General features: G+C 42.0%; 1 protein-coding gene across 4 annotated transcripts in view; it reads left to right on the plus strand.

The window, feature by feature from the left end:
- Ryr2 (ryanodine receptor 2) overlaps positions 1 to 25,741 on the plus strand; it is a 593,362-nt gene that overhangs the window by 318,122 nt on the left and 249,499 nt on the right. For all 4 annotated transcript variants that reach the window (XM_087591546.1, NM_032078.3, NM_001191043.3 and 1 more), the window contains 4 exon segments: positions 10,011 to 10,106; positions 18,358 to 18,476; positions 19,672 to 19,805; positions 21,071 to 21,312. In XM_087591546.1, coding sequence (XP_087447672.1) covers positions 10,011 to 10,106; positions 18,358 to 18,476; positions 19,672 to 19,805; positions 21,071 to 21,312 — 591 coding nt within the window.

A 25,741-nucleotide genomic window follows, 5' to 3' on the forward strand; every position in this document is an offset into this window, starting at 1 on the left:
TCAACTCCAGTTTCTAGTGGCTCTCAAAGTGTCTTTGTAGTATCAGAACTTGGTTCCTAAACATTTCAAAGTCTGCTTCTCTTGTCCCCCACTGCCTATGCGGTGAAGATCCTGTTAGCTGTGGGTTTGCAGATAGTGAGTGTGAGAGGCTGGCAAGATGTCTGTCTTCTGACTCTAGGCTGCTTCCCAGCACCTTCTCTGTGCATATGGGATGCGTCATGTCCTTGGTGCTAGCTGAATAGAGCAGAAGAGTAAGAGAGTTTCCAGGTCTGGCAGGGAAGTGTCAATCCATTGGTAATTCCCTGAGCCTGTCATTCCTTTAAGAAAATCTCAGTCAAAGCTTAGAGACATGCGAGTATAAAGACAGGATGTCACAATACTGTCACCAGGCTCTTCGGTGCATGGTAGTCACGTCTTCATAAGTTGAAAGTACAGTATATTGAAAATAGATCTGGAGACACAGCCGGAACCTGAAAGGACAGACCGGATAAACAGTTCTCTGCACCCAAATCCCGTGGGAGGGAGAGCTAAACCTACAGAGAGGCAGACACACCTGGGAAACCAGAAGAGACTGCACTCTGCCCACATCTCTGACTCCAGAGGAAAACACCAAACACCATCTGGAACCCTGGTGCACGGAGGCTCCCAGAAACGGCGGCGCAGATCTTCCTGGTTGCTGCCACCATGGAGAACTCATAGGCAGCACCCCACGAGCAAACTTGAGCCTCGGGACCAGAGGTAAGAACAACTTTTCTGCTGCAAGTGACCTGCCTGGTGAACTCAAGACACAGGCCCACAGGAACAGCTGAAGACCTGTAGATAGGAAAAACTACACGCCCGAAGGAGAACACTCTGTCCCCATAACTGGCTGAAAGGAAACAGGAAAACAGGTCTACAGCACTCCTGACACACAGGCTTATAGGACAGTCTAGCCACTGTCAGAAATAGCAGAACAAAGTAACACTAGAGATAATCTGATGGCAAGAGGCAAGCGCAGGAACCCAAGCAACAGAAAACAAGACTACATGCCATCATCGGAGCCCAATTCTCCCACCAAAGCAAACACTGAATATCCAAACACACCAGAAAAGCAAGATCTAGGTTCAAAATCATATTTGATCATGATGCTGGAGGACTTCAAGAAAGACGTGAAGAACTCCCTTAGAGAACAAGTAGAAGCCTACAGAGAGGAATCGCAAAAATGCCTGAAAGAATTCCAGGAAAACATAAATAAACAAGTAGAAGCCCACAGAGAGGAGACACAAAAATCCCTGAAAGAATTCCAGGAAAACACAATCAAACAGTTGAAGGAATTAAAAATGGAAATAGAAGCAATCAAGAAAGAACACATGGAAACAACCCTGGATATAGAAAACGAAAAGAAGAGACAAGGAGCTGTAGATACAAGCCTCACCAACAGAATTCAAGAGATGGAAGAGAGAATCTCAGGAGCAGAAGATTCCATAGAAATCATTGACTCAACTGTCAAAGATAATGTAAAGCGGAAAAAGCTACTGGTCCAAAACATACAGGAAATCCAGGACTCAATGAGAAGATCAAACCTAAGGATAATAGGTATAGAAGAGAGTGAAGACTCCCGGCTCAAAGGACCAGTAAATATCTTCAACAAAATCATAGAAGAAAACTTCCCTAACCTAAAAAAAGAGATTCCCATAGGCATACAAGAAGCCTACAGAACTCCAAATAGATTGGACCAGAAAAGAAATACCTCCTGTCACATAATAGTCAAAACACCAAACGCACAAAATAAAGAAAGAATATTAAAAGCAGTAAGGGAAAAAGGTCAAGTAACATATAAAGGCAGACCTATCAGAATTATACCAGACTTTTCGCCAGAAACTATGAAAGCCAGAAGATCCTGGACAGATGTCATATAGACCCTAAGAGAACACAAATGCCAGCCCAGGTTACTGTATCCTGCAAAACTCTCAATTAACATAGATGGAGAAACCAAGACATTCCATGACAAAACCAAATTTACACAATATCTTTCTACAAATCCAGCACTACAAAGGATAATAAATGGTAAAGCCCAACATAAGGAGGAAGCTATACCCTAGAAGAAACAAGAAACTAATCGTCTTGGCAACAAAACAAAGAGAAGAAAAGCACACAAACATAACCTCACATCCAAATATGAATATAACAGGAAGCAATAATCATTATTCCTTAATATCTCTCAACATCAATGGCCTCAACTCCCCAATAAAAAGACATAGATTAACAAACTGGATACGCAATGAGGACCCTGCATTCTGCTGCCTACAGGAAACACACCTCAGAGACAAAGACAGACACTACCTCAGAGTGAAAGGCTGGAAAACAACTTTCCAAGCAAATGGTCAGAAGAAGCAAGCTGGAGTAGCCATTCTAATATCAAATAAAATCAATTTTCAACTAAAAGTCATCAAAAAAGATAAGGAAGGACACTTCATATTCATCAAAGGAAAAATCCACCAAGATGAACTCTCAATCCTAAATATCTATGCCCCCAATACAAGGGCAGCTACATACGTAAAAGAAACCTTACTAAGCTCAAAATACACATTGCACCTCACACAATAATAGTAGGAGACTTCAACACCCCACTCTCATCAATGGACAGATCATGGAAACAGAAATTAAACAGAGACGTAGACAGACTAAGAGAAGTAATGAGCCAAATGGACTTAACAGATATTCATAGAACATTCTACCCTAAAGCAAAAGGATATACCTTCTTCTCAGCTCCTCATGGTACTTTCTCCAAAATTGACCATATAATTGGTCAAAAAACGGGCCTCAACAGGTACAGAAAGATAGAAATAATCCCATGCTTGCTATCGGACCACCACGGCCTAAAACTGGTCTTCAATAACAATAAGGGAAGAATGCCCACATATACGTGGAAATTGAACAATGTTCTACTCAATGATAACCTGGTCAAGGAAGAAATAAAGAAAGAAATTAAAGACTTTTTAGAATTTAATGAAAATGAAGGTACAACATACCCAAACTTATGGGACACAATGAAAGCTGTGCTAAGAGGAAAACTCATAGCGCTGAGTGCCTGCAGAAAGAAACAGGAAAGAGCATATGTCAGCAGCTTGACAGCACACCGAAAATCTCTAGAACAAAAAGAAGCAAATACACCCAGGAGGAGTAGAAGGCAGGAAATAATCAAACTCAGAGGTGAAATCAACCAAGTAGAAACAAAAAGGACCATAGAAAGAATCAACAGAACCAAAAGTTGGTTCTTTGAGAAAATCAACAAGATAGATAAACCCTTAGCCAGACTAACAAGAGAACACAGAGAGTGTATCCAAATTAACAAAATCAGATATGAAAAGGGAGACATAACTACAGATTTAGAGGAAATTCAAAAAATCATCAGATCTTAGTATAAAAGCCTATATTCAACAAAACTTGAAAATCTGCAGGAAATGGACAATTTCCTAGACAGATACCAGGTACCGAAGTTAAATCAGGAACAGATAAACCAGTTAAACAACCCCATAACTCCTAAGGAAATAGAAGCAGTCATTAAAGGTCTCCCAACCAAAAAGAGCCCAGGTCCAGACGGGTTTAGTGCAGAATTCTATCAGACCTTCATAAAAGACCTCGTACCAATATTATCCAAACTATTCCACAAAATTGAAACAGATGGAGCACTACCGAATTCCTCCTACGAAGCCACAATTACTCTTATATCTAAACCACACAAAGACCCAACAAAGAAAGAGAACTTCAGACCAATTTCCCTTATGAATATCGACGCAAAAATACTTAATAAAATTCTGGCAAACCGAATCCAAGAGCACATCAAAACAATCATCCACCATGATCAAGTAGGCTTCATCCCAGCCATGCAGGGATGGTTTATAATATACGGAAAACCATCAACGTGATCCATTATATAAACAAACTGAAAGAACAAAACCACATGATCATTTCATTAGATGCTAAGAAAGCATTTGACAACATTCAACACACCTTCATGATAAAAGTCCTGGAAAGGATAGGAATTCAAGGCCCATACCTAAACATAGTAAAAGCCACCATATACAGCAAACCAGTTGCTAACATTAAACTAAATGGAGAGAAACTTGAAGCAATCCCACTAAAATCAGGGACTAGACAAGGCTGCCCACTGTCTCCCTACTTATTCAATATAGTTCTTGAAGTTCTAGCCAGAGCAATCAGACAGCAAAAGGAGGTCAAGGGGATACAGATCAGAAAAGAAGAAGTCAAAATATCACTATTTGCAAATAATATGATAGTATATTTAAGTGATCCCAAAAGTTCCACCAGAGAACTACTAAAGCTGATAAACAACTTCAGCAAAGTGGCTTGGTATAAAATTAACTCAAATAAATCAGTAGCCTTCCTCTACACAAAAGAGAAACAAGCCAAGAAAGAAATTAGGGAAACGACACCCTTCATAATAGACCCAAATAATATAAAGTACCTCGGTGTGACTTTAACGAAGCAAGTAAATGATTTGTACAATAAGAACTTCAAGACTCTGAAGAAAGAAATTGAAGAAGTCCTCAGAAGATGGAAAGATCTCCCATGCTCATGGATTGGCATGGATTAATATAGTAAAAATGGCCATTTTACCAAAAGCGATCTACAGATTCAATGCAATCCCCATCAAAATACCAATCCAATTCTTTAAAGACTTAGACAGAACAATTTGCAAATTCGTCTGGAATAACAAAAAACCCAGCATAGCTAAAACTATCCTCAACAATAAAAGGACTTCAGGGGGAATCACTATCCCTGAACTCAAGCAGTATTACAGAGCAATAGTGATAAAAACTGCATGGTATTGGTACAGAGACAGACAGATAGACCAATGGAACAGAATTGAAGACCCAGAAATGAACCCACACACCTATGGTCACTTGATTTTTGACAAAGGAGCCAAAACCATCCAATGGAAAAAAGATAGCATTTTCAGCAAATGGTGCTGGTTCAACTGGAGGTCAACATGTAGAAGAATTCAGATCGATCCATGCTTATCACCCTGTACAAAGCTTAAGTCCAAGTGGATCAAGGACATCCACATCAAACCAGATACACTCAAACTAATAGAAGAAAAACTAGGGAAGCATCTGGAACACATGGGCACTGGAAAAAATTTCCTGAACAAAACACCAATGGCTTATGCTCTAAGATCAAGAATGGACAAATGGGATCTCATAAAACTGCAAAGCTTCTGTAAGGCAAAGGACACTGTGGTTAGGACAAAATGGCAACCAACAGATTGGGAAAAGATCTTTACCAATCCTACAACAGATAGAGGCCTTATATCCAAAATATACAAAGAACTCAAGAAGTTAGACCGCAGGGAAACAAATAACCCTATTAAAAAACGGGGTTCAGAGCTAAACAAAGAATTTACAGCTGAGGAATGCCGAATGGCTGAGAAACACCTAAAGAAAAGTTCAACATCTTTCGTCATCAGGGAAATGCAAATCAAAACAACCCTGAGATTTCACCTCAAACCAGTGAGAATGGCGAAGATCAAAAACTCAGGTGACAGCAGATGCTGCTGAGGATGCGGAGAAAGAGGAACACTCCTCCATTGTTGGTGGGATTGCAGACTGGTACAACCATTCTGGAAATCAGTCTGGAGGTTCCTCAGAAAATTGGACATTGAACTGCCTGAGGATCCAGCTATACCTCTCTTGGGCATATACCCAAAAGATGCCCCAACATATAAAAAAGACACGTGCTCCACTATGTTCATCGCAGCCTTATTTATAATAGCCAGAAGCTGGAAAGAACCCAGATGCCCTTCAACAGAGGAATGGATACAGAAAATGTGGTACATCTACACAATGGAATATTACTCAGCTATCAAAAACAATGACTTTATGAAATTCACAGGCAAATGGTTGGAACTGGAAAATATCATCCTGAGTGAGGTAACCCAATCACAGAGAAACACACATGGCATGCACTCATTGATAAGTGGCTATTAGCCCAAATGCTTGAATTACCCTAGATGCCTAGAACAAATGAAACTCAAGATGGATGATCAAAATGTGAATGCTTGACTCCTTCTTTAAAAGGGGAACAAGAATACCCTTGGCAGGGAATAGAGAGGCAAAGATTAAAACAGACACAGAAGGAACACCCATTCAGAGCCTGCCCCACATGTGGCCCATGCATATACAGCCATCCAATTAGACAAGATGGATGAAGCAAAGAAGTGCAGGCCTACAGGAGCCGGATGTAGATCTCTCCCGAGGGACACAGCCAGAATACAGCAAACACAGAGGCGTATGCCAGCAGCAAGCCACTGATTTGAGAATAGGACCCCCGTTGAAGGAATCAGAGAAAGAACTGGAAGAGCTTGAAGGGGCTCGAGACCCCATATGTACAACAATGCCAAGCAACCAGAGCTTCCAGGGACTAAGCCACTACCTAAAGACTATATATGGACTGACCCTGGACTCTGACCTCATAGTTAGCAATGAATATCCTAGTAAGAGCACCAATGGAAGGGGAAGCCCTGGGTCCCTCTAAGACTGAACCCCCAGTGAACTAGATTGTTGTGGGGAGGGCAACAAGGGGGGAAGGATGGGGAGGGGAACACCCATAAAAAAGGGGAGGGGGGAGGGTGATGTTTGCCTGGAAACCAGGAAAGGGAATAACACTCGAAATGTATATAAGAAATACTCAAGTTAATAAAAAAAAAAAAGAAAAAAGAAAATAGATCTGATTCGTCTAACCTCCCAGACATTATTGTTTAGCACAGTCTTTCTTAAAGTGCTTAGAGCCAGAGTGATGTTACCTCACACATGGATACAACCATCGAGTGAGAAGCCTATTTAAAAGGAAGGATGGCCCATGTAGTATATTAAAAACTTGTGTCCCCAAAATGCTGTTAATATAATGTATTATTGAGCATCAGCCATTGGCCTTCATGATGACTTGGCGGATTGGAACTAATTGTCTAGCACCACAAGAGAATACTGAATGGCACATCCATACCCCAGAAACAAGAGTTCAAAATCCAAAGCACTGCTTCTGTGAGATTCATGCTACTTTTTCTTTAAGTCAAGAAGGTTTCAGTCAGTTCCACTATTTCAAATTGGGACTCACATGAGCTAAGAAATGAGTAACTGAGTACTTGTATATGTTAGTTACTTCTGTGTTACTGTGATAATACGCCATACCCAGGATAACTTCTAGAAGAAAGAGTTTATTTGGGCCCTTGGTTCCAGAGGGCCTAGAAGCATTCATCACAGCAGGAAGGCATGGCAGGAAGTTGCAGGTATGTCTACTGGAGCAGGATGATGAAATGACTATCTTGAACTAAAAATATGAAGCTGAGACACCCAAGCATAAACAATGAGTCTTTAAACTCTCAAAGCCCACCTCTAGTGACCCTACTTCCTCCAACAAGGCCACCTCCAATTTCACCACCAGCTGGAGCCTGAGCATTCTCATACGTAATCTGATAGGGATGTTTTTATTCAAGCCACCAAGTCGAATAATAAGAATTTTGTTATTACATGTATTTATTTTATGTGTATATCCATGTGGGCTCATGTGCCACAGTGCACATATGGAAATCAGGGCAACTCTGACCTCTCCTTCTGCTATGTGAGTCCCGGGGATTGACCCTTCCAACTCAATAAGAAATACCTCTATCCACTGAGCCATCTCACCAGCACATTAATAACAACTTTTAAAACTAGTTTTCAATAATGATGCTGAGTATGGTAATATCTGCTTATAAACCCAGCACCTGGAAGGCTGAGGAGGGAGAATATGGTGAATTAGAAGCTGGAAACAAAATGCCAATACCTGCAGGGTGGCATAGCCCAAACTCCCACAGACAAAAACAGGCACAGGAACAGGCACAAGATCCAAGACACAGACGTAAGGCACAAGATACAAGACACAAGACACAAAATGACACAGACACAGAAAACTAATAATGCTCACTTTCCCATTCTGACTAGATAAAAGTTTAAAGAACATTAATTGTTCAAACATTGTAAAAATTAGTTCTGTGAACTTGCGTTTGCTTCTTACAAGCGTAGTTGGACTATTTTGACTGCATATGAACTACAGTTATTTAGACACTGGTTATTCTTATTGTGTACTCAAGCAACCACTTACCCATTTGTGTAGCTGAGAAATCTCTACTCTTTCTGCATTGTGAAGACATTTACTAAGGCAGAACATTAGATTTAAAAGAACTTAAAATTCAGCACAGGAAGGTGTACAAGACCTGTTCCGATTCAACAAGAAATATCTCTATCAGCTGAGCCATCTCACCAATACCGTTCATATTTTGTTTTCCTTGCATTCACAGGGCCACACATGGCCCAATATTCTGACATCAACAATTCTTAAACAATGGAGGGAAATGGCATTTGTGGAAGATGAAAGCCAGTGAGGCAGCAGTTAGAGCATGCTTTTGGATGTGTTTTTCTAGCATTGGGAAAGGGTTTTGTCTTGTGTTCTGTATCGTAGTGCTCTGCTCACATTAAACTTACACTGTACGTTGGAGATGAGAATGGTCATCAGATGAAGCCTAGTGTGATGCCATCAAAACTCTTAACTTTATTGATTTTTTTTTACATTTTATTTGTGTGCATTGTGTGTTGTGGGTGGGAGAGGCATAGGCATGCCAAGGTACACATGTGGAGGTCAGAGGACGGCTTGCAGACTTGTCATTCCTTCTACCGTATATGGGTCTTAGGATCAAACCTGGGTTGGCAAGTTTGGTGGATGCACCTGTCTTCAGACCCTATCATGTCCTTTATCCTGTTCCTGAGACTCCTAAGTCTCTCTTTTAGGCAGAGGGAGAAAAATCTTCCTGTCTTTTTTGTATTTCTCTTTTTCTGTCAGAGCAGGAATCAGCTTTATTTGCTGACTGACTTTGGAAGGAGACATGAAGGGCGTCTTCACTGTGGCTCACACACACTAACTGTAGGCTTTTTACCCTCCTGTTCTTAAGTAGTAGGTTCCAGGCAAGAGCCTCAGACTCTGGTCCTTCAACCTAGCCCCTAGTGTGACCAGACTGTGAATAATGACTTTCCCTTGTATACATATTTTCTGCCTTTAAATATCATGCTACTCAAAAATCTCACACACACACCTATGAGCACTCACACTGTTTCTGAACAGTCTGATGGGTGTAAGCATAGAACTATTGGGAAAAAAATACTAGCTTGCTGTCACAGAACTGAATCTGCTCAGTTTTTAATGGGAAAAATGGAATTTTTTTAATAGATATTCTGGATGGAAATAAATATCATTTCAGTATTTCATGTGAGACAGATTCTTCTTTGGTTAAAGAAGTTGAGATATCACAAGGCTAGGCAAAGTTAAAACACGTTCTCTAAACCATTTTTATATGATGGGGGATATCTAAATGATGAGAAGTTCATAGTAGTGCCTTATGACTTTATTAGCAATTGGCCCTGTCATTTTTCCCCCCATGATTCCTTTAGTTATGTCTCCCAGCACACCTGTTAGAATCACAGCTACTAGCACTATATGTCCTTTTATTTTGTCTCAGGAAATCTGATATGTCCTTAATTCCTTTGGAGTATATGTGTGAAAATTGGGCTCTGGAGAGATCAAATAGTTTAGTCTGATGGCTAATTAAAAGCAATGTGTGTTAGGATCCAAGCGGGGAAACTTCCAGAGAGCTGGTGTCTGTCCCTCTTCATTAACACCTCCTGGTGTGAATCCCTGCTTTCTGAAATTGTTTGCCTTCTAATGAGAAGTTTTCAGTCCCCTCCAGGAGAAGCCAAGACATTTAACACACACACACACACACACACACACACACACACACACACACACACACACACACACACACACACAATGTGTGTGGATGTGTTTGTAGTTGCATTTGCATACGGTTTAGAGGAGGCTGGGAGGTGCTTTGTTCTCTCCCATAGTTCATGCCTCTTGCGACCTTACCTTGGTCCTTGAACTTGAAAATCACATTAATGCGAGTTCTTCTTTTGCAGCGGCTCTAATTAGAGGAAATCGTAAAAACTGTGCTCAATTTTCTGGCTCCCTCGACTGGCTGATCAGCAGACTGGAGAGACTGGAAGCGTCCTCTGGTATGTTCCTAGTTTCCTCATTGATGCTGATGGTGTCTTTCCCTGTTTACTTTGAGACAAAGCAAACGTGTGAGTTCAGTGTTAACGTGTTTCCTTTTTAATGGGTTGAATATTTTTTATTTATATTGCATCACCACCGATGTCCTAGGCTGTCCCTAAACAGTCTTGATGCAACAATGGAGATCCTGAAAGAAGAAAAAAGGTCCATTCTAGAGCCACATGTGAGTCAGCATGGTCTGAGAACACAGATTCAGGTTGCCCCAAGCCTATGTTCCAATGTAGAAGTGGTTTCTAAGTTGGTATAGTACCAGAACAAAGAGAGCCATGTGTCAGGGCACTTTCCACATGCTTCAAAAGAAACATGAAGTAGGTGAGTTAACAGTGGGGCAGGGAAAGCAGACCTGTTTGATGACACGTAGCCTTTGGGTTGGTGGAAACAAGGTGTTGTGTCTTATAAAAAGAAAGAGCCAGGCTATGTTTGATAGAGGCATGGTAGGGTGTGGGGAAGGGGATACAACTGCATGCCTGTACTGGCTGATTTTCTCTGTCAACTTGACACATTCGAAAGTTACCACAGAGAAAGGAGCCTCCCTTGAGGAAATGCTTCCATGAGATCAGCTGTAAGGCATTGTCTCAACTAGTGGTCAAGGGGGGAGGGTCTAGTCCATTGTGGGTGGTGCTGTCCCTGGGCTGAGAGTCCTGGGTTCTATAAGAAAGCAAGCTGAACAAGCTAGGGGAAGCAAGCCAGTAAGTAATATCCCTCCATGGCCTCTGCATCAGCTCCTGCTTGCTGACCTGCTTAAGTTCCAGTCCTGACTTCCTTTGGTGATGAACAGCAATGGGGGAGTGTAAGCTGAATAAACCTTTCCTCACTAACTTGCTTCTTGGTCATGATGTTTTGTGGAGGAATAGAAACCCTGACTAAGACAGGGCCCATGGTAAGGCATTCCTTCCCACTGAGGATATAGTATGGAATAGAGTTTATTTAGGGCATGAGGAAGGGAGTTGAGGAGGGAGTAGAGACAGAGAAAGGTGGGGTGGGGGGAGTAGAGGCCAGCCATGAACACGTGGAGAGAGAAAGAGGAGGGGAAGGGAAAGAGAGTGCTAGAGGGAGAGGGAGAGGAGCAGGCAAACAGTTCCTTTTCTACTGAGTCAGGCATATCTGGCTATTGCCAAGTAACTGTGGGGCAGAGCCTAGAAGGAATGCTAACACAAGGGATTTGTTAAGTTAATATGTTATGAGAGGTTTTATCTGTTAGGTACAGGAATGTCAAGTCAGACTCAGAGAAGTGGCTGAATGGCTATTAAAGATGCTGAAGGTAGCACGAGATAAATCATAATTAAGCTCTGGACCTGCACCATTCCAACCACTGCACAGTCTCGGACATCCCAGGCGTTACGTTACTCAGCCTTGCAGAAGGGCCAGTGGGAGGCACAGCTTTTTCTACAGGGAACATTGATTCACAACAGAGATCTCCGCAAAATCTTGTCCTTTTACATTAATAAAATAAGGCTAGGGATAAAGTTCTGAAGCCAACTAAAGAGATAGAATTCTTCTTTCTATTCAAACTGATGATTCCTGATATGCTCAATACAAAAAATTAATCGTTAGGTTTTAAGATTCTTACCTTTTTCCTTTTTATTCAAAGAATTGTAGATGCAAGGATATTTAGGTAAATGTGGGAACTTAGTTTCCCAAATGATACAGTGTATTTAAAGAGGTTTTGTAAACAGTTGAAGGTTGTCCACAAAAGAGGACTTTTGTTCCAGGCAGGAACTCTGAAAATCTCTTAGCTTTGACCAGTGTCTCCCCATCCTCCCTGTTCCCAGACTCTGGTAAAACTGTCCTTTCTGCTCCTGGTTCAGTTGTTTTAGTTTCCACATGGGAAAGCAACTGGAATCTAATCTGTTCTTTAAAACAGTGTGGGTTAAACCACAAATACGTACATCTATGCCTAGTAGGCTAGAGTTCATGGAAAAGACAGTGGCTTGGCATGAGCGAGTATGGTGGGTGAAGATGAAGTTGTTTGTCATCACCAGTGGTTCTCAACCTTCCCAAGGTTGTGACACTTTATCACAATTCCTCTTGGAGTGGTGACTTCCCCATAACTGTACATTTGTTACTGTAATGAATCTCAGTGTATATATCTGATGTGCCAAATATCTGATATTCGACCCCCAAAGGCGTCATATCCACAGGTGAGAACTGCTGCTTTGGGTGATCTCGGCTCTGGCAGTACTGTTTGTGGGGATGAGTCAGCTAAAGAAAGGCAGCCTATTATTCAGGGGCATGGTGGGCTTCTGCTGCATTGTCCTTTGAACACTGTGAAACTGTACAGCTTTGCAGTTCTTACTTGGGAAGCCTGACAACTCCCCTCCAGTGCAGAGCCAGAGCAAGAGTTCTTGGTGGGCGGGGGGCTTCAGGTGCCAGAGGAATGAAACGAGTGTTCAGTTCCTGGACACGGGATGCTTCAAGTGCCTGAAGTCATCATAGTTAATGGTCTCGTGGAGTTTTGAAGCTCTTCATATTCTAGAGACATTAATTCTACCTCTCTGTACAGGAGGGTCTCAGACTCTGGTGCCCTATGAAGTCTTCCTCCTTGATACATGGTTAGATGTAGCATGTTGAGTCAAAAAGAGACAAGGTCCTTAGGTTAATTTTTGAGAATCACTACTGCTGAGGAGATGCCATTTCACTCATTTCCTTTCACATAATATTAATTGCAACTAGGATAGAAGAGACAGAGCAACAGAGGCAGAGTGGAATCGGAAGTCTCTACTTCATTCGGAAGGCTTCTTGTGTTTTGTTGTGTTTTATCAATAAGATGATATGTAGCAAGTGGGGGAATCCCACAAAGCAAACTCCAAATGAAACAGAAGGGATCCAGTAGGAGGGGGGATGTAAAAGAAACATCCAATGCTACTATGTTTCCCGACATCTTTGTCTTCCTCAGAGTGCTTTTCTTAAAGCAGGTGCAGAAGAGGTGAAGGCAAATTACATTTCTAGAAAATGGCTCTTACAATGAAAGAGTTCTCCAGCTGTTTTAAAGTCAGGGATAAATGGTGCCCTGCCTCACAATGTGTAGCTGAGTGATTTTATAATCACTTTCCATGGTTACTTGAAAATCATTGTTCACTTTGAGCTGTCGTGGTAAGGATGATGGGATAGCAAGGCTTGCTGGATTCTGGCTTTCAGGTGGGGATGTTTCCTGATTGGCTCAGTCATGGGTGTCACACTTGAGACTATTCAATGGTTGATGGGGCTATGGCTTCTAGAATGTACTTTGTTACTCATTAGGATTGCAAGTTCTCAAATGGGCAGGAGTTTCCTATGTAGAATTATTACACTTGTACAGTTTCTACTTCTAACTTAGTGGGATCTTTCATGATTATTTTATGGTGTTCTTTCTCTTTTATAGAGAGTTTTAGAAAGAAAATAGGCTTGTTTATTATATTGCCAAGGACATTTGGGCGAGCCCAGTAGCAAATGTGCCGTGTGCAACATACTTGATTCTTGGGGTAACAGATACCCAATTGCATGGCACGAAAACCTTCCTTGTTTTGTGAGCAGTGTCAGTTTTTACTCCTTATCTATTCAAACATTGATAAGAGGCTGAGACTCTGAGAACTCTTGGTGCTGCCAACAGGATACCCGCCAAATCTACTAGTGTGGCAGGAACCACTGCAATATAGCCCCTGCACTCATAAGCTCACAGAATCTTTGTCCTGAACAAGACTAGTACAAGATCAAGCCAGCTTGGGCGTTCTGGCATAGAATGGGAATTGCTGTCTGGGCCCCATTGCTTATCAAAGGAGTTATTGACAGTTGACAGGAATGATTTTACCTTTCCCAGCAGCCTGCCTGCTTCCTTCCTTCCTTCCTTCCTTCCTTCCTTCCTTCCTTCCTTCCTTCCTTCCTTCCGATTCTCATGTACCCATAGATGTCCTCACATCTGTACATGGTCAGACATGAAGTTAGGAGGGGCCTGTGTTGCAATGGATGTGGTAAGCCAGAGAGGAAATGGTGGTGGAGATGATAATGTATGAAATTGTCAAGACTAAGAACTTGGTCTGACACAGGCAGTTGTGGAGTTGTGGAGTACATCTTAGGGTTTGGAGAGCAGTAAGAACCAATGAATTGTGGTCCCCTGGGCCCTATCTTTGTCATTCACGAGACGCTGCAAGTTGAAAGTTGAATGGCTGATTTCATATTTGGTCACAGCCAGAATGCAGTGTTTTGCACTTTACTCAGTGTCTACTAGAGGAAGGTCTTGTACCTTTTCATCTGTGGCATGCTGTCAGTATTCCAAGTGAAACGCTGTTTAGTCCATTGTATAAAATAGCCTTTAGGCTGGCAGCACGGCTTGACAGGTAGAGATACTTACCGCTAGGCCTGATGACCAGACCCACACAGTGGGAGACAACTCCCAAAGTTGTCCTCTGACTTTTGCAACACATGTTGCAGTATACATGCCCATTCATACACACAGTAAGGAAAAAAATAAGTTTAATATACATTAAGATAAAGCAAAGTACTTCAAGACTACATATGTAATGTATGTGAGGCATGATGGGTTTTTATGTTCAGAATTGGACTCTGTCCTTAAAATATCTCTTTACATGTATGCCAACCTAAAACAGCAATGAAGAAACCTCCTGAACACTCCTGGTCCTGATGTTGGAGGCAAAGGGAGCTCATCTTGAACACGCTGTCTTCCTGAATCCTTGCCATCAGACCATCAGATTTCCCTTCAAAGATGGAGAAGGCGAGGCCACGCACTTACAGGCACTTGCTTGAGGGAAAGCAAAGGAGAATTGAGCCTGTGCCAACACTGTGAGCTCTGGAGTAGTGCCATCTTCCTTTTGCACTTTGCTCAGACCCAAGAGCTCACAGAGACTAGCCCATTGGATGCACTCAGTGATGAACTGATAGGGGAAAATCAATTAAAGCCAAACAGCATAGAAACATCTGGTATTGTTTGTGATTCAGGTTATCACTGAGCATTTGATTAGCTTTTGTTCTTGGAGACGGAAACTCCCGTGACCCAAGCAAGCCTTCAATTCACTGTTTAGTGGAGAATGACCTTGAACTTTTCATCCTGCAGTCTCCAATTCCCTAGTGCTGAGATTGGATAGCAGGTGTGGTCCATCACAGCTCGTTATAAGAAGTGCTGGGGGCCAAACCCGGGCTTATGCCTGCTGACCACACATTCTACCACCTTACTGAGGCCTGGCCCCTGTGAACTGAAGGGAGCAGCTGTCAGAACTGTTCCTTATCATTTTATTGCCCTCTGTTCTTTCTCTTAGTAAGTTAACGCCAGGAGTCTCTCCCTCACCTTCCAATTCTAAAGTTAGTGTCTCTCCCTGGCTCCTTTGTTTCACAGACACCTCTCCCAGAGTGAGCTCTGTTACCCTGTGTGCATAAGAAGATTATGCACTGGCTCCCATTTTCACCTCTCCCCTGATCTTGCAAATCTGTGTTCTATTTTCAAACTTAATTTTTGTCAACTTCCCCCCTCCTCAATATCACATGAACTTGAGAAATAATGAGTTTATTTTCCTCTTTGGCCTCAAAAACGTTCTGAAAAGTTCAAAATATATGTAATGTTGTCTTGTATCGATTAGCCTTGAAGCCACAGCTCTTGCGATCACATTTTTTAAACTTTATGCATTTGAGTGCTAATGTGATATATAAATGTTTTCTTTCTCTATTCGTGTAAGAGCTAGAAACCCTACTTATAATAACTTCCATTTGTTTTACAATTTAGCTCTTGGTAACAAAAAGAAAGAAAATTCCATGCTGTTTCTTTCTTTTTTTCTTTTTCTGTTTGCCAGAAGACTTAAAAAATTAGTTACTTATCTTATACTGAAACTCAAATCCCTTCCTATTTCAGTCTTTGCATATGTCTATGGGGTGTGCAAGTGTATGTATATGTGTGTGTGTTTGTGTGCTTGAGTACACGTGTTCACATGCCAGGGCATGCATGTGGAGCCAGAGGACAGTCTCCACAGGTACTGGTCCTCCATTTCCCCCTTTGTTTGAGATGGTGGTCTTTACTATTGATCACTGTGTTTACAAGTATGGCTGACCCATGTGCCTCTAAGGAAGCGCTTAGAAGCTTTGTTCCATCTTGCTGTCAGTGCTTTGTCCTCACATTTCCGCTCTTTGGCTTGTAGTATAAGCATCCAGACCTAGACGTATGTGCCTTTGCATCCAGACCTAGATGTATATGCCTTTGCTGATGCATCCGGTTTTGCAGTGAGCCTTTGTGAGCCCTTATTTGCTAAGAGTCTTCCATTTCTTGGTGCTTCATTTTATTTTGTTTTAGTTTTGCTGCCCACTTCCCATAAGAAGCAGTCTGGGCTGCTGATTCAGAGGACTACAAGTCCCAGAAATGTGTTACTGTTCTAAACCCTGGAGGCATCAGGACAGGCCCTTTGGGTTGTGTATCTGGATCTCCTTATCATAGACAGCACACCCCTTCCTGGGTGGCAAGGACAAGCCTTCTCCCATAGTGTTCCTCCTCTGTGAAGTAATCTGCTCTCCTGATTCCTTCAGGTTTTATAGCATCCAGATAAATAGTTTAGAGTCAGTCCCCCCCCCCCCCCCCGTGAGGAGCAGCCACAGTCGGTGAATGAGTGCACTAGGACAGCCCAGTGAAACTGTATTAATAAAAGTAGGTGTCCACGTGCTCTGCAGCAATAAATAATGGAGGCAAAAATAAGCCACCAGGGCAGTGTGGTAAACCTATCAACAGTGCTTTCCCATCCACGGTATCATGTCCTATGCAGGCAGGAGGATGAGTTTGTTTTATCCATGCAGTTTAGATCATGGTGACAGCCATGGGCAGCTTTGGTACACTGATGTCAGCATCTCTATTTCAAGACTTGGCTTCCTAATTTCTGTTTCCTTTAATTTCTTTTCTTTCATTCTCATCAGGCTGTCGGACAACTGCTCATTTAGTCCCAGAGTTTGAGGTACTCTATAAATGGAATATTGGTGGATATTTTAACAGATTAACTCACAGCAGAGAAGCCACCATCCATTGTTCTTATCTGCACAGGACAAGGATTTGGGTCAGGTGTAGCTCCTGAGAACTGAGGGAATGACTTCTACAGCCTTTTGTGAACCTGACATCACAAGCATCTGTTCTAAGGAAGTGAATTCACTTGACACATGAGAACTTTCCTACAGGATTTTAGAAGCTTCTCCCCAATTCTGTGCCGTTCTTAGAGAGATGGAGAGAGAGCCAGAGCTCTGTATGCTATGGTTACAGACAGTTGGCACCTTCATTATTGACAGAGATAAGCAATACTGGATGGCTAGTTAATTATTGTTGAAATCACATTAGACTGTGTTTATGTGTGCACATGTGTGTGTACGTGTGGTCAGGCATGGCACAGTAGTGGTCAGAGGACAATTTGAGGATACATACTCAGGTTCTCAGGGTTGGCAGCAAGTGCCTTCATCAGAGTGAGCCATTTAGCTGGTCCAATGACAGTACAGTAGAAAAAAAAGGAACGTGGTTTCCAGGTATACATCAAACATTCTCAAAATGAAGCCCACTTTGTCTTTGCTCTTTTATAAAAAACAGAAAAAGGTATATTCTACTTTTGTGATGGTTATAGTTTGTATTTTTCATTTCTATACTGTATTTTTTGTTTTGTTTTTTTTTAAATGATTCTTATTTTGGCAGGGTTCGGGGGTGGGGATCCGACTTTGTCAGTTGGGCATGGCTGCAAGTGCTTTACCCATTGATCCATCTAGCTGCTGTAGGATTATGTTTTAAATGCCAAAAGGCTTCAGGATCTGCCCTAAGCTACTGTCCATCCATGCTTCTCTGGAATACTGGCCCACCCTGTGTGCCTGCCACTTAGGCCTGTTCTGTTCTTCTGGCCCCTCCTCATCTCTGTGACTGTCTGGAGGGGGATACATTTGCGGAGCTCCCCAAGCCTGCCACACTGCTCTCTATTCAGCTCCCTCTAGTCACCCTCCTCAGCCACACTGCTCTCTATTCAGCTCTCTCTAGTCACTTTCCTCAGCTACGCTCCACATCTCTCTCCACTGGGGTTTGTCATCCTTGGATATCTGTCTGTTCTGGCAAATGGCACCTGTTGCTTCCCACCGTGCCCTGTGGCAAGCAGATTGAGCACTGACATGGCAAGAAGAGAGAGTGCAGTTGAGTTAAAAAAAAAAAAGTAACTGGTTCCCCAAAACGTCGACCTTCTTTCTGCTTTTTCTTGTCTGTAGGTATCCTGGAGGTCCTCCACTGTGTGTTAGTGGAGAGCCCGGAAGCTCTGAATATCATCAAAGAAGGACACATCAAGTCCATTATTTCCCTTTTAGACAAGCATGGGAGAAACCACAAGGTAGGTTGGCTGTCTGATTCCGTGAGTGAACTCTAGAATCATTAAATGGTGAAGAGTGGATCGTATGTTGCAAAAGCCTAGAAGAGATGATTTTAAATGTTTTTGCCATAATACATATAGACCAGGGAGAAAAAAATAGAATAAATTTCCAACAAGCCCAAAAAGGAATAAAATACTGAGAGGCAAAAATACCTAACATGTGATTTAATGATTTAAAACAAGGAAAAATGCAATACAATCTTTTTTTCCCCTCATTTAATAGTTATCTTGAGAATTTTACTAATTTTCTACTTTATAATTAGAAAACAAGACAGTACTGATAAAATAAATGATAAATGTTTGAGATTATCATGATTTGAACGTCATACAACATATGCATGCTTCTAAGTAGTACCTGGTAGCCTATACATTAGTGCAGCTTTCATCTTCCTGTATCAGTTAAAAATGAATTAGTAAATTAAGATCTATGACAACGTAACATGATTTCAAGGTGTGTCGAAATTGTCATGAGTATTTTTCCATTCTTAGTTTCCATGAAGTAAGATTGTCTAGTGTGTGGTCATCACAACTGTGGGAGCACAAGCAATACTTGCCTTGTGTGTGAAAGGAAGCTAGGGAGTCATCAGGGCACCCACTATCATGTTAAAATGACCAAGCTGAGGCTACATGGAAGGCATGATAAAGTGCTCATGGATGCATGAGAACCAGCACTCAGACCTCTCTCATCTGTAGGAATGCTGGGAAAGTGTGCAGCTTCTTGTAACCACAGGGCTTGAGTGGCAGAGATAGGACCTCCCTCCCCCTGACACACACATACACACACCTCCAGGGCAAGCTGGATAGCTAGAGTAGTCAAACTGGTAAACTCTGGGTTCAAGTGAGAGACCCTGCCTCAGCATATAAGGTGGAGAGAATGAATCAGGGAGATGTGCAACATCAGCCTGTCTTTTGCATGCACATGCACACACTTGAACATGCGTACACATATGCATGTATACCACCTCTCTCTCTCTCTCTCTCAAACACATACACACACACACACACACACACACACACACACACACACACACACACACACACAAAAGATAGACAGAGATGGGTAAATAAAATCAGTCATGGTTGGGGGTGGGTTTGCCTTGTGGGAAGTGATGCTTGCCTGAGTCCACGGTCAGCCGGAAGTGCCATCATTCCCCAGGTCCTGGATGTGCTGTGTTCTCTCTGTGTGTGCCATGGAGTTGCCGTCCGTTCTAATCAGCATCTCATCTGTGATAACCTCCTGCCGGGACGAGACCTCTTACTGCAGACCCGGCTTGTGAATCATGTCAGCAGGTACGCAAGTCCCCAGACACTGTCCTCTCTTCACACCACAGCCTCTCCCTAGGAAGCCGGCAGGAGGTCTGTTTGTTTTTCTAAGGAGTGGTGCCCCCCACCCACTGAACAAGTATTGTTTTTACCAAGGGTTAATAAAACAGTAGATGAGCTGTGCAAATGTGGGCTTACCGGAAACAGGTGTGAGAGAGAGTTTCTGTTCACTTCCATGTGTAGATGATGGATTGCCACTGGTACTTTGAAAAGTTGGCTGTAGCTGAACTGTTCTTCAATAACTCATGAATGTGCCTAGTACAGGTGATAAAAACAGTGGTTCCCCAAGCTTCAGACATCTCAAACTACATAGCTGATCAAATGGCACATTCCACCAGGTCTGCCTTTTAGGGAATCTGACAGTCATGAGTGTCACCTACACGCTACTTAGTGATGTGATTTGCTTCTGGCTTGTGCTGTCTGTATTTTGTGAGCTCTCATTGGTACTGCTGTTGTCTAACTTTTATAGATGTTGAGGGTGGGGCTGAGGTAGCTCTTGGGTCTATCTGCAGAAGCTGAGCTAGTGAGAGCCATGCTGTGCTATCCTTATCTCTCTAGAAGGAAGTCAGTAAGCCAGAAAAGAAAATCAATAGAATGTTCTGTGTGGTAGAGTAACTAGGGGCGTTCTGAGGTTTCTGGCTACTTTATTCTTCTATAAACAGAGGTGGTATGAGATCTAGATATCCAGCATCTAGATGTGCAGCAGTTTGTAGTAGACTTATTCATTTCTAGTTTATGAGTTTGGATATATGGTATGTATGTACACCACATGTATGCCTGGAAGACAGAGAAAGGCATCAGGTTCCCTGGAGCTGGGGTTATTTTACATGTTGTCATACATGACAAAAGCAACATGGGAAGGAAGGGTTAATTCTGGCTGGCAGTTTGCGGGTAGAGGTGGGAGAAGGCATGGCAACAGGTCTATGAGATGGACGAGCTCTTTGCACTGCACTCAGGAAGCAGAAAGATGAATGCTGGCCCTTGGCTGGCTTCCTCATGTTTATTTAGCCCATGCCCCAGGCCCATGGGATGGTACTTCCCACCTCAATGAACTGAATCTAGAAACATGATCTAAGACATGTCCAGAAGTTGGTCTCTTAAATGATTCTAGATGCACTCACGTTGACAATGTTGGGCATCATAGGTGTATGTCATAGAGAATCAGGAATAATATTTGAAATAATGGATAAGGAAACCAATGGAAGTTTTGTTTGTCCTTTTCTGTCTAAAAGCATGAGGCCTAATATTTTCCTGGGTGTCAGCGAAGGATCAGCACAGTATAAGAAGTGGTACTACGAGCTCATGGTGGACCACACGGAACCCTTTGTGACCGCAGAAGCCACTCACCTGCGAGTGGGCTGGGCTTCCACTGAAGGGTATTCCCCGTACCCAGGTGGGGGTGAAGAGTGGGGTGGCAATGGCGTTGGTGATGACCTCTTCTCCTATGGGTTTGATGGCCTTCACCTCTGGTCAGGTAGGTACTGTCCCTATTCCTTAAACAATTTCCTACAGAAAGAAAGAAAATACTTGTATTAGTACTCCATGTCTGAGGGGCTGTAAAGCTTGTGAACGCATGTTTTAAAATGGCATTCTAGTCCGTGAGCGATCTACAGGAACCTCCTGTGTTTCCGAATCACTTTAACTAGTATGTGCAAAGATTCAGTGTTCATCACAAAAATCATATAGTACAATAGCTAGTTTAGATTCCTGGGAGTTACTATAAAAGCCAAAGCCAGTCACATGGAACTCTATGGGATCAGTCCATGCATGACATAGCTTGACAGACGTGGAAAACTTAAAACTGCATGAACAGTCAGGAAGCTGGCTGCCAATTCTCACTACCGTATACCTATTGCAGATGCTAGACCTTCAAACTTTCTTTCTCCAGATCACAAATAGGTATAATTAGGTTTATGTCGAAGCTTATTTCTTGCACAGTAATATGGTATTATTTTGCATAATATTATTGCTTTCAGATGCTAGCGTTCACCTCGATTGTTGCAGGCATGTTCAGTTCAGGAAGTTGCATTTTAAGTCAGTTCTGGAGTGACCTTGACATACATTACACTTAGTGTGTAGGAGACACAGAAAGTTACCTGAAATTGTAGAAGTTGAACTTTATCTCCTGGTTGTGAGTGATATTCATTTAGTAGTGTAGAGGCCTAACAAATTCTGGAAAGGGGGCTTAAATATTTACGTGAACTAAATCCAAGAGTTGATAGTAATGAGATAAATGAATTCAAAGCCCTCTGTAGAGTTACAGCTGCATAATAAAGAGTTATTGGCCCTCTTTTTTCTAGTTCAAATGTCACGAGAGAGCCGTGTTTTGGATAGCTCATCAAACTCTTGGAGTTGTGGCTAGAGGTCGCAGAATAACTTACATTGCCTCCTTTCAGGTGCATGAACCAATCAGATCAGAGCTATAATGCCCTTTTTGTTCCCATAGTAATATTGTGTGGTCCCAAGGTCAGGAAGAGAGTACTCAGCCAAACACAGGGCTGAGTTCTGTTTTATGGTATATTAGATCTATAAAGCTCTGCACTCTGTCTCCCTCACTTCCAAGAATAATGGCTTCATGGGAAATGGGCCCTCTGCTGGATGAATGAACCATGTTAAGGTATTTTCTTCTGGGCAGTGGTTGGGGGGAAGTGTTCTCAGATGATACATCCTCAAAACTACTTTATTGGGCATTTCTCCACTTTTGGTCTTACATTCACCTTGAGACTTTCCCTTTTGACATATTAGAAGAGCTTCGAGCTGTTACAACTGAAACCTGTGCTCTAGGCCCTTATGGCAAAGCACTAAATGGAAAAATAAGGACAGAGCATAATGGCTGTGTGGATGTGCCCCAGGAAAGATGGCAGGTCACAGACTGCCTAGAGAAATTTATCCTGAAGCTCTGTAGTTAGGAGAACTTGTTATTTAACTTTAAAATCTTCTCTTGGTGTGAGGGGTTTTGTTTGTTTGGTTGCTTTTTTTTTCTTGTGTGTGTGTGTGTGTGTGTGTGTGTGTGTGTGTGTGTGTGTGTTAGTCTTTTCCTTCCACCCAATTTGAGAGACAGGGTCTCATTACTACTGTGTATAACCCACAGCCCTCCAAAGATTCTCATGACTCATCATAGGGGTGCTGGTATGACAGTCATGCACCCTACTATGTCTGCTTTTACATGGGTTCTTAGGATCTGAACTTGTGTCCTCATGAATGTGTGACAAGCCTTTGTCAACACTGAGCCATTTCCCCAGCCCCTTGTCCATCTTTTGAAGTGTGAAGAAACGAGTCAGTGTTATGGTTGTAATGAGGAGTTATGTTTATTCTACTTAGGGGCTTATAGCATGCCTTACTAATTTGTTCTGTCAACAAGGGCTGATGTAAAGTTGGTGGAACTTGCCTGCATTCTACGTCACATTCATACCGATTGAGACAACTTTCTGGATCTGCTCTCATACTTTTCTTCCTTTTAATGGTTGCTGTAGGATTTAAGGCATCAAACTGGCAGTTTCTAGGGGAGAACACATATTTTACAACTGAACATTGGATAATTGGAGACAAGTATTCCTAGGAGCAGGGATTTGACTCCAAGTCAAGTTTTGAGTGACATCTTCATTTATTCTCTGACACTCACTTATGTGTACACCATTGTTATTGCAGCTTCCCAGATTAGGACAAGACTGGGAACTTCTGGGTACTTTTAGAGAATTGAAATTTAAAAACATCTATGGAGGAGGCTGGGATGCAATACTGGAAAAATCAGTTTGGAATCATCACCTAAGGCTGTGGGTCTACCTGCTGTTCCTCCCTGTGGACTAAAGCAGAAAGTGGGGATAGTCCAGTGGAGTGAGTATGCAGGAGAGGCTCTCTGCCTGGAGATGTGACCAAGCACCTTCCACACTGTGTGTGTCCTTCAAGCCGTAGCCTCAAGTTCCTCACTGACCCTCTGTCTTAGTTTCTGACTTTCCAGAGCAAAGGACATGGATGACCGTTCAGTTTTCATTTGCTTTATCATGGCAGTGTCAATCAAACTGAACAATAGATTGGGTTGTAGTAGATGTGTAATTTTAGTATCATGGCTAAAATAGAAACATTCTTATTAACTGTGGGTCTTGACAGTAACAAGGAAATCAACATTTTCCCAGGAGCTGCTTGGCTGTCATGCTTTTGGTTCTTCTTGTTTTTAAAGCTGCCCTTAACAATATTCATGGAGTTTTAGAAGATGTACCTAATAATGATTCTGATGCTGGAAGAGTTGCACGTTGATAAGATTAAAACAGTGTCCACATTTTAGAAAGTAGAGGCGATCATTAAATGTGATCTTAGAACACATGCAAGACATAAAAGGGTGTGTGTGTGTGTGTGTGTGTGTGTGTGTGTGTGTGTGTGTGCTTATGAAAAGGATGAGGGATGGAGATGGATTTGGTGCAGAAGACCTGACTTTGATCCCCAGGAGACACACAATAGGAGAGAACACATTGGCACAAGTTGTTCTTTAACCTCCAGAAACACATCATCGCACACATTTGTGTCTGAGTGCATGTGTGCATATGCATCTGTCTTAGTTACTTTTCTGTCCCTGTGAAGAGGCATCAAGACCAAGGCAACTCTTATAAGGTAAAGCATTTAATTGGGGGTTTGTTTATAATTCAGGGGTTTAGTCCATTATCATCATAGCAGGGAACATAGCAGCAGGCATGGAAGGCAGACATGGTGCTAGAGAAGTACTTGAGAACTTCATTCTGATCTGCAGTCAGAAAGAGACAGATACTGGGTGTGGTGTGGGCTTTGGAAACCTCAAAGCTCACCCCCAATAACACATTTTCTCCAACAAGGCCATATTTCCAAATCCTTTTTAAATAGTGTCATTCCTTGATAATTAAGCATTAAAATATATTAGCCCCTGGAGGTCATTTTTATTCAAATGACCATAACATCCACAAATAGACACATATTAAGTAAATGAGAAATGAAATGAAAAATTTAAAGCAAAGCATGAGTCAAGAGGTCTGTTTTTATCTTTGCTCTAATTGTGGATATATTTGTGCCTGTCAGCCTGTGTTATGAGGAGACCAGTAACTTCTTTTTTTGTGGTATGCTATGTATAGTAGATGCCCCTTGGAACTAATTAGCTGAGGAGTTGTGATATCATCAAGAGTGGGATGATACCATTGGTTATCCAGTAGATACAACATTTGTCAAATAACTTCATGCCTCTGAGTGTATCCTGTTGGACCAAAAAAGTCAGCTCAAACCATGTGTAAATAAGTTTTATTATAAAACAAAAGCAAATTGGCCTTTAATTCTCTCATGATAAGCAATATGCTTACAAGAACAGTGACAGTTCCTGCTTTCACTATCCTGGCTTTATTTTGGATTTTAAAAATTACAAGGGTATGTCAGAGAAGAGATACCAACCATCACTGCACCTGACACTGCTGCTTCTAAATCATCACTTTTTCACCATACTATTTCTAAAAGGTGGTAGTAGCATTTGGTTTTCTGCTTGTAATGAATCAATGTCAGGCATGATGGTGCATGCCTTTAATCTCAGAATTCAGGAGGCACAGGCAGATGGCTCTCTGAGTTTAAGACCAGCCTGATCTACAGAGAGTTCCAGGATAGACAGGGCTACAGAGAAAAAGCCCTGTCCTGAAAAACAAAACACAACAAACAAAACAAAACAAAAAACCTGCATAAAAACCTGCAACAATAAGTAGAAGGAAGGAAGGAAGGAAGGAAGGAAGAAAGAAAGGAAGGTAGGTAGGTGGACAGGCAGGTTGGTTCAGACGGTAAGTCATTTGCCAAGGGCTATACAAGTCAAGTGGTAGATGGCTGGATGCTACTGGAAGTTAGATGCTTTTCTAGATATCCTCTGATATTATTTTATTTTCCCTGAGATAATTTCTGCATCA

This window comes from Rattus norvegicus, chromosome 17 (genome assembly GCF_021556685.1).
Source record: "Rattus norvegicus strain SHRSP/BbbUtx chromosome 17, alternate assembly SHRSP_T2T, whole genome shotgun sequence".
NCBI classification, from domain to species: Eukaryota; Metazoa; Chordata; class Mammalia; order Rodentia; family Muridae; genus Rattus; species Rattus norvegicus.